The sequence below is a fragment of the Mandrillus leucophaeus genome, unplaced genomic scaffold (genome assembly GCF_000951045.1).
Source record: "Mandrillus leucophaeus isolate KB7577 unplaced genomic scaffold, Mleu.le_1.0 Scaffold58, whole genome shotgun sequence".
NCBI lineage: Eukaryota > Metazoa > Chordata > Mammalia > Primates > Cercopithecidae > Mandrillus > Mandrillus leucophaeus.
Window position 1 is genome coordinate 1494339 of NW_012106252.1, and position 9376 is coordinate 1503714.

At 50.4% G+C, this 9376-nt stretch overlaps 1 protein-coding gene across 4 annotated transcripts in view; it reads left to right on the plus strand.

Annotated features, from left to right (window-relative positions):
• ACLY (ATP citrate lyase) overlaps positions 1-9376 on the plus strand; it is a 76427-nt gene that overhangs the window by 16576 nt on the left and 50475 nt on the right. For 2 of the 4 annotated variants that reach the window (XM_011998842.1, XM_011998840.1), the window contains exons 11-14: positions 1952-2069; positions 5005-5159; positions 5943-6033; positions 7132-7161. In XM_011998842.1, coding sequence (XP_011854232.1) covers positions 1952-2069; positions 5005-5159; positions 5943-6033; positions 7132-7161 — 394 coding nt within the window. The remainder of the gene's footprint in view (positions 1-1951; positions 2070-5004; positions 5160-5942; positions 6034-7131; positions 7162-9376) is intronic. The other 2 variants (XM_011998843.1, XM_011998841.1) reach the window with 1 other exon arrangement.

Sequence of the window (9376 nt, forward strand, 5' to 3'; positions counted from 1 at the left end):
TTTCTGAGATGGAGTCTCGCTCTGTCGCCCAGGCTGGAGTGCAATGGCACAATCTCGGCTCACTGCAACCTCCGCCTCCCAGGTTCACGCCATTCTCCTCCCTTAGCCTCCCAAGTAGCTGGGACTACAGGTGCCCGCCACCACACCTGGCTAATTTTTTTTGTATTTTTAGTAGAGATGAGGTTTCACCGTGTTAGCCAGGATGGTCTCGACCTCCTGACCTCGTGATCTGCCCACCTCGGCCTCCCAAAGTGCTGGGATTATAGGCATGAGCCACTGCGCCTGGCCATCCTGTTCTTATATCTCAGTCATGAGCCCTTTTTCCAAAAGATTGGAATGAAGAAAGTGCTTTGATGATCCAGGGCTCCTCTCGTCCTACCAGGGTCTTCTCAGCCTGGGTGCCTATTCACGGGTCAGGGCTGTGTTTGCGCATGCTTTAAAAGCACATGTGACTGCTGTCAACAAGGATGACAGAGCTAATGTGTCTCAAGAGTCATCCCTTTCAAGATAGCCACCCAAGGAGGCCATTTATTAATATTCCATACTGTCAGATGCTCAGTGAGTATATTCAAAAGAGTGTGCCACATCTGGTGGATCCATGTGAGTTTTGAGAATAATGACTAGATAAGTGTCAAACTTTAAAGTCTGAGATCTCAAGAAGTGAAGGGCTGGGTGTAGTGGCTCATAACTATAATTCTAGCACTTTGAGAGGCTGAGGCAGGAGGATCACTTGAGCTCAGAAGTTCAAGACAAGGCTGGGCAATATAATGAGACCTCATCTCTACTAAAATTCAAAAAAAATTAGTGGGCTGAGCTAGGAGCATCACTTGAGCCCAGGAGGTGGAGGCCGCAGTGAGCCGAGATCGTGCCACTGTGCTTCAGCCTGGGCAACAATGAGACCCTGTCCCAAAAAATAAATAAAATTGTGGGACCAGACCCCATCAGTCCTGCCAAAATCAGGGTGTCCATAACTGGACCTGATTTAAAAGACAAATCTGGGACAAGGGAGCCTCAGCAGCTTTGATTTAACTTCTGAGCTGCCCTGCACTGATCCTTGGTTAGGGCACTTGGTTTGGAGCAGGTACTGTACATGGAGCTTTGTGTGAAATGCCTTGGGTGACAGAAGTCAGACTCCAGGCTCAAAATCTAGCCTCTGTCTTGAGAAACATAACTGGACACACCTTTCCACCCTCATTTTTCCAAAGTGGATATCCACTGTAAGAATTGTTCTTACACCGTGCTGGGCGCGGTGGCTCGCACTTGTAATTCGGCACTTTGGGAGGCCGAGGTGGATGGATCACCTGAGGTCAGGAGTTTGAGATTAGGCTGACCAATATGGTGAAACCTCATCTCTACTAAAAATAAAAAAAATTAGCCGGATATGGTGGCAGGCATCTGTAGTCCCAGCTACTCGGGAGGCTGAGACAGGAGAATTGCTTGAACCCGGGAGGCAGAGGTTGCAGTGAGCCAAGCTCGCACCACTGCACCCCAGCCCGGGTGACAGAGCGAGAATTTGTCTCAAAAAAAAAAAAAAAAAAAAAAGAACTGTTCCCGCACATCACTTAAGAAGCTTTTGTGGGACATTGACTATGTCTTAGTACCTCTGAGAACCCTTGCATAGAGCCCAACATAGATATCCCCACCAAAAAAAAATGTAGTAAGAGGCAATAATGACTGTAGATGGAACAAAAGAGAGACCAGCAAGGCCTTGTTGACGATAGAGGCCTGGAGCCTCCATGACATTAAGGGGTGTCAATCCCGGGTACCCCACGTTCCCACCTCAGCAACATTCTGAGTGATCATATCCCAGGCCGTGGCTGCTTGTGCGTGGTCCCATGCTTCCTGGGGAGCAGCCCTTGTCACATACACCTGGTACATTTGTTTATTCTGGTTATAAATCATTGAGTTGTGGCTGCCTTGTTTTTAGTCACATGTCCCTTTGGGCTTCCAGGGCATCGTGAGAGCAATTCGAGATTACCAGGGCCCCTTGAAGGAGCACGAAGTAACAGTCTTTGTCCGAAGAGGTGGCCCCAACTATCAGGAGGGCTTACGGGTGATGGGAGAAGTCGGTAAGATGGGGACCTTTTCTCTCCGCCTCGCCCTGAGTGTGGGTGACCTTCCTCTTTGGGATTCCTGATTCCTGAGCATCAGTCTTGGGCTCTTTCACTCTCTCTCCACTCCCCTTCCTGGGTATGCAGTTTGGGTTTCCATTCCCTGTCCCAACACAGAGTGCTGTCCTAAACTTTGGTGTGGTCAGGAAAGCATTTTCATTCAGCTCTACACTTAACAGATATTTATTAAAGACCACTCGCTCTGTGCTGGGCTTTGTGCTGGCGATGAGGGTTACAGCCACAAATGGACAGACAGCAAGCCTTCATGGAACAGAGGACGCAAACTGTGGTGTCAGAGGGTGCTGAGTGCCAGGAAGGAAAACAAAGCAGGGAAAGGGAGAATGCGTGTGGGAGGGGCCAGGGCAGCCTTCAACAGGGAGATCAGAAAATGCTTGATCAAACTTGATCAAGGCTGGGCATGGTGGCTCACATACTTTGGGAGGCCGAAGCGGGAGGATCCCTTGAGCTCAGGAGTTCAAGACCAGTCTGGACAACATGGCAAGACCCCGCCTCTACAAAAAAAAAAAATACAAAAATTAGCTGGTCATGGTGGTACACACCTGTAGTCCCAGCTACTTGGGAGGCTGAGGTAGGAGGATCACCTGAACCGGGAGGTCGAGGCTGCAGTGAGCCATGATCATGCCACTGTGCTTCAGCCTGGGTGACAGAGTGAGACCCTGTATCAAAAAAAAAGAAAGAAAGAAAAGGAAGGAAAATTGCATTTGAACAAAGACCTAGAATGAGGGAGCAGCACCATGGTGACTCTTGGAGAGGGAAGGACAAATTCCAATACCTGCAGTGGTAGGGGGCTGGGGCTGAGAGAGTGGCAGTGAGACACTACAGGTCACAGGAGGACTTGGCCATCACTGTGAGATAGTAGGCACAAGAGGTGTTTACGCAGAGGAACCACATATTTTTTTTTATTATTATTATTTTGAGACAGTGCCTTGCTTTGTCACCCAGGCTGGAGTGCAGTGGTACCATCATAGCTCATTGCAGCCTTGACCTTGTGGGCTCAAGTGATCCTCCCACCTCAACCTCCCAAGTATCGGGGACCACGGGTGCGCACCACCACGCCTGGCTAATTAAAAAAAAAAAAATTTGTTGTGAGATAGTGTCTCACTGTGTTGCCCAAGCTGATCTCAAACTTGTGGTCTCAAGTGATCCTCTTGGCTTTGCCTCCCAAAGTGCTAGGGTTATAGATGTGAGCCACTACACCCAGCCAAGTGACACAATTTGACTTAGGTTTGAATTGAATAGGGTTAATTTTTTTTTTCTCTCTTTCTTTTCTTTTCTTTTTTTTTTTTTTTTTTTATGAGACGGTTTCCCTCTGTCGCCCAGGCGGGAGTACAGTGGCGTGATCTCTGCTCACTGCAAGCTCTGCATCCCGGGTCCACGCCATTCTCCTGCCTCAGCCTCCCGAGTAGCTGGGACTACAGGCACCTGCCACCACGCCCGTCTAATTTTTTTTTTTTAATTTTTAGTAGAGACCGGGTTTCACCGTGTTAGCCAGGATGGTCTCAATCTCTTGACCTCGTGATCCACCTGCCTTGGCCTCCCAAAGTGTTGGGATTACAGGCATTTTTTATTTTTTATTTTTTTTGGAGACGGGGTCTCACTCTGTCACCCAGGCTAGAGTGTAGTGGTGTGATCACAGCTTACTGCAACCTCTGCCTCCCAGACTCAAGGGATCCTCCCACCTCAACCTCCTGAGTAGCTGGGACTACAGATGCACACCACAATAAATACAATTTTTGTACAAAAAATTAGCACACGCCTGGCTAATTTTTTTGTAGACGAACTTTTGCCATGTTGCCCAGGCTGGTCTCGAACTCTTGGACTCAAGCGATGCAGCCGCCTAGGCCTCCCAAAGTGTTGGGATTACAGGTGTGAGCCTTTTGTTTTATTTTTCGTAGAGCTGGTTCAAAGCTGAGGACCTGCTATGTGCAGTGGGGCAGGCCTGGGGATGGCACAGTGAAGTTACCAAATCATGCTCTTAAAATTAGAACATTCCACAAATAAACAGTAGGAGAAGATGCTAGGGGTCTGTCTGTACAAGGAAGAGGGGAGTGTGGCATGGGAGAGAGTGACCATCAAGGTCAGAGGGGGCCTTTTTCAGGAGACGGCGCTTGGGTTGAGCTGGGAGACCAGAGAGCAGCCAGGGGAAGCTCCATGGAGAGTTCCATGCAGAAGGAGGAGCAGGGCCAGAGCCCTGGGAGAATGGGCTCAGGGTGTTTAGGAACAGAGACCAAGCACTGGTGGATGCATGTGATGAAGGCTAAGGAAAGCTGGAGAGCTGGGGTCCAGACTGCGAGCAGGAGGAATACAGGCTCTGATAATTTGGTTACTTGAATCTTGCTATCTTGCCAGTAAATATGTTTCTTGTTTTTGTGTTTTCTTTTGGAGACGAAAGTCTCGCACTATCGCCCAGGCTGGAGTGCAGTGGCGCGATCTCAGCTTGCTTTGCAACCTCTGCCTCCCAGTTTCAAGGGATCCTCCTGCCTGAGCCTCCAAGTAGCTGGGATTACAGGCGCACGCCACCAAGCCTGGCTAATTTTTTGTGTTTTTAGTAGAGACAGGGTTTCACGACGTTGGCCCAGCTAGTCTCAAACTCCTGACCTCAAGTGATCTGCCAGCCTCGGCCTCCCAAAGTGCTGGGATTACAGGTGTAAGCCACTGCACCTGGCATGTTTCTTGTTCTTGTTATCAGGAAGTGGCCTTTAGAAAGCTTTGTCTGGTAGTGAATTATGACAGCTGATTTGCCCTGGATATTGGTCTTGCACTGAATGTGCCAAACACTGATCATGGCTCTAAAAGGGCCTTTGCAGGATCACGTGGACTTGGGCACTTATCTGCATACTTGAATTATGGATGTTTTTTCCTTCCCTTACAGGGAAGACCACTGGGATCCCCATCCATGTCTTTGGCACGGAGACTCACATGACGGCCATTGTGGGCATGGCCCTGGGCCACCGACCCATCCCCAACCAGCCACCCACAGCGGCCCACACTGCAAACTTTCTCCTCAACGCCAGCGGGAGCACATCGGTAGGTGCCAGCCTCCCCCAACCTTATGGGAAGGAACCATCTCATCTTTTCCACTAGAATACAGTCCTCCTTCTCTGTTGCCTGGGGGCATAGAGGAAATACAGCAGGAGTTAGTGCATGGTTGGTTTCTGGCTCTCTGCCAATTTTTTTCCTGCCCTGATCAAAGTAGTATAATGGAAGGACCAAGGATTTTAAAATTGGAACCAAGTTCAAATTGTGGCCGGGCATGGTGGCTCACGCTTGTAATCCCAGCACTTTGGGAGGCCGAGGCTGGTGGATCACCTAAGGTTAGGAGTTCGAGACCAGCCTGGCCAACATGGTGAAACCGCGTCTCTACTAAAAATACAAAAATTAGCCGGATATGGTGGTACATGTCTGTAATCCCAGTTACTCGGGAGGCTCAGGCATGAGAATTGTTTGAACCCGGGAGGCAGAGGTTGCAGTGAGCTGTGATGGCGCCATTGCACTCCAGCTCTGGGCAACAGAGCCGAGAATTAATCTGAAAAAGAAAAGAAAAGAAAAACTTAAAAATTGTTACTCTCTTACTTTTTGCTGAGAGAGCAACCTTAGCCAGTATTTTGTCCACTCAGGGCCTCAGTTTGCTCATCTGTAACATGGGATAATATTAATTCGTATCTTAGAGGATTGTTAGTACTTTTGGAAGCAGCTTATAAAGAGCATTGCCATGCATAATTTTTATTAGTTTTCTTTGAGGCCTTTGAGGACCAGTGACTTTTTTCCCAGCTGTGACTCTTACCTCTTACTCTCCTTGTCTCACCCCAGACGCCAGCCCCCAGCAGGACAGCATCTTTTTCTGAGTCCAGGGCCGATGAGGTGGCGCCTGCAAAGAAGGCCAAGCCTGCCATGCCACAAGGTAACTCCCTGAGGCTTCAGGCATGTTCCAGGGAGTGGCCTTTCGGTACCCTCTGTATCTCTCTCCCCTTTCCCTTTCCCGCCTGGGCTGGCAGAGGTGGATGAAAGTGGTTTGGGTTTTGTAATGGGAGTGTGCCTGGGACGCGAGGATGGTATGACTTGAGCCTCCCCTGTGGGTGCTCCTGAGGCGGAGGACCCATGCTGTGCCTGGTCACCTCCATTCCCCCTATTCTCTTCTACCCCTGTTCTTCTTATGGGGGTGTGAACTGGGCAGGGAGGCTGTGGAGGAGATAGGGTTACAGAAATTCCAGGAAGTGGAAAATTCTCTGAGACTCTTCTCCCAAGTGGAGGGCAGACGCCAGGACCCCAGGATGACAGAGCCAGCTCCTACAACAGCAGTTCCCAGCCCATCCCCACCATCCTGGGGCCCTAACAGACATTCCCTCCTCTGAATCCCCAGCAAGAAACACCCTCGCCTGTCAGCCCATCTGTATTTCAACTAATTTTTCTCTCCATGTAGATGTGATTCCTGCCGGCCAGCCCTTGCAGCCAGCTCTACATAAGTGGTGTTAGTTACCCCTGGGCTGGTACACCTGTGCAGCCTCTTCCTGGGACACACTTTGCTTACGGCATTTTGGGAAATAGTGACACTGTCCCAAATCAGCATCTTTATCCACAGCACAGGTCAACCCCATGCTGGCCGATCATCTCATAGTGTTTCGTGGAGACAAAAAGGGATTGGCATTAAGAGGGTGGGACCGTGCCAGCTGGAGAACCCAGAGTTCAAGTCATCCAGCTGTCCCTGCAGAGGGCCTGGGGGAGGCGCTGGTGTTGAGCACACCTGCCCAGCCTTCGTCCTCCTCCTACCCACTCTCTGCCCCTTTGGTCTTTGCTCTTTCTTGCTTCCATTCTGCTTATCGGTGCTTTCACCTCTTCTGCTGGCCTTACTCCGTTGTCCATTGCAGAACAGGAGAGGGATGGTGAGGGCTTTAACCCTGAAAGGCTTGTCCATGGGACCCTTCCCTGTTCCCACCCTCTCCCTCCAAAGCCTCCAGCCATCAGTGGGTCACTCAGTTGCCTTGGTCATTTTCTTTGACAGATTCAGTCCCAAGTCCAAGATCCCTGCAAGGTAGGATGCCCCCACCCTGCCCCCACTCCGCGTGTGGCTTTGTTAGCGGGTGACAGTTTTACTGTGTGCTCTGTTTCCCCTCCCCTGGTGGGTTGCAGTGTCGTCTGGTCTATTTTCTGTCCCTGCCTTGGTGTGGCCTGACCCCAAGTCCTAAGTCTTCGCTCTTCCTCCCCTCCTATCCCTGCTCAGTACACGCCCCACTCAGCGCTCTCCTCACTGTGTGGCTGTTTCTGGCTCCAGACTTGGGAGGGGGTAGAGACTTTGGAAGGAGCAAGAGCCAGACCCACAGCCCTGGAGAGTGGAGTGGTGTCAAGGAGAGAGTGTCGCCTGGGAAGGAGGGAGCCATCCAACTGAATGGGGAGTGGCAGACAGCCGTGGGCGTCTGTCACTGCTGGGTGCAGAAGGGGAGCCACAGGTCACCCCTGCTTCTCATTTACATCTCCTGATGTCATTTTCTCACCTTTTCTGCCTCAGCTTCACCACTGCCAGCTTCATCCTCAGGCTCCAGGGACCAGTTTATCTTTTTCTGGGGGTTGTGGAGGAACAAGAGAGGTGGAGAAGGAGGTAGACAGAAGCGCAGAAGGGTGTGCAGCGGATCTAGAGACTGGGTAATTGGAAGGGGTATGAGCATTGTCTGGCGTATGAGGTCACATTTTATAGTGGACACTTCTGTGCATGTGCATTCACCCACTGGCCTAGCTGAGTAGATTAATTGGTTCATAGCATCAGAGCTTCCATTTAACTTTGACATTCACAGCCGTGGAGGCAGGGAAGTCTTTGTTGTCCCCTTGCTAAGGGATGGGGGAGGAGTAATTGGCAGAGTTGATAACCAGCTGGAAAGGCCCGGAATGTAGCCCTCTGGCCACCTGGCTTTAATCCTGATGTTTTTGTCTCTGGAAAAAGTTAAGAGCAGGGTTAGCCCACTGTGGAAAGAACAGGGACCAGCCCTGGTTCTCCAGGAGCTCTCTGTGCTCTGAAGGGGAGGAAGGTTATGAGGAGGGGGCTTATCCTTGTTACTTTCTGGAGTGTGAGAAATAAAAGGAGAGTGCGTCAGGGAGGGAGAGCAGATGATGGCTGAGCGAGCCCTCCCCTCAGTGAGGCCAGAGGAGGCCTGGTGTAGGGGGCATAGCCTCCGGCGCAGAGGTTCTCTTGGGCCTCTCTGCTGCTGGTAAGCTGAGGATACATACACCCTTCAGCTTTGGTTTCTCTGTGCTTGAGGAAGGGCCACTTCACCTCCGCCGTTTCCTGCTGGAGATGCTGGTAGGTTTGTAGATTCCAGGCTTTGTCTTGATTTCTGTAGCTGGCAGGGTAGATAGATCAGAGGCATGTGCACGTGCGTCACCTGTCGGGAGTGACATGATGTAGGCTTTCCCTGAGGATGGTGGGTCATGAACTCACACTTGTATTCTCCCTCCTCACTTTCACAGTTGAGCTGCATTTTAAGTGATTATGTAATCCTGGCTCTGATGCTGGATGACCTCGGACCTCAGTCATTTGGCATCTCTGGGCTTCAGTTTCCTGGGACTGGGAAGTGGGGGAACTGGATTAGGTGGCTTCCCTTGTTCTGTGATCTCATGTCTCAGCAGAACCCAGGTGGGTCTAGGTGACAGTATATTCCAGGTATTTGCAACATCAGGAAACTTCTGCCATGAGAAGCTTAAGGCTGTGATGGGAGGCAGGCCTGTACAGGGATTTAATGAGACCATGAACTTGGTTAGCCAAGCCTGCTCTAGTACAGTAGGTTGATTAATACCAGATGCCACTGGGCTAGATGCATCATTCCCCCTAGGGGAGCTCAGAAACTCCCTGAGGGCTGCTTTCCTCCTCTAGGACTTGCAGGGACCCAGAGGGGAAGGTCAGCTGCCTGAAGTGTGGTAAAAGTCCTTTCCCTTTACGCTAAGGACTGCACTGTTTTTTTTTTTTAAATATACTTGCTGCATTAAAGTCTTCTTTCTAAAATTTTTGTGAGCACATAGTGGGGGTGCATGAGATATTTTGGTACAGGCGTGCAATGCGTAATAATCACATCATGGAAGGTGTTTTGTTGTTTTTTTTTTTTTTTTTTTTTCGAGGTTTGAGACGGAGTCTCGCTCTGTCTCCCGAGCTGGAGTGCAGTGGCCGGTCTCAAGTGATCCTCCCACCTCAGTCTCCTAAGTAGCTAGGATTCAAGCATGCACCACTAGGCCCACCTATAGAACTGTACTTCTGCCAGCTC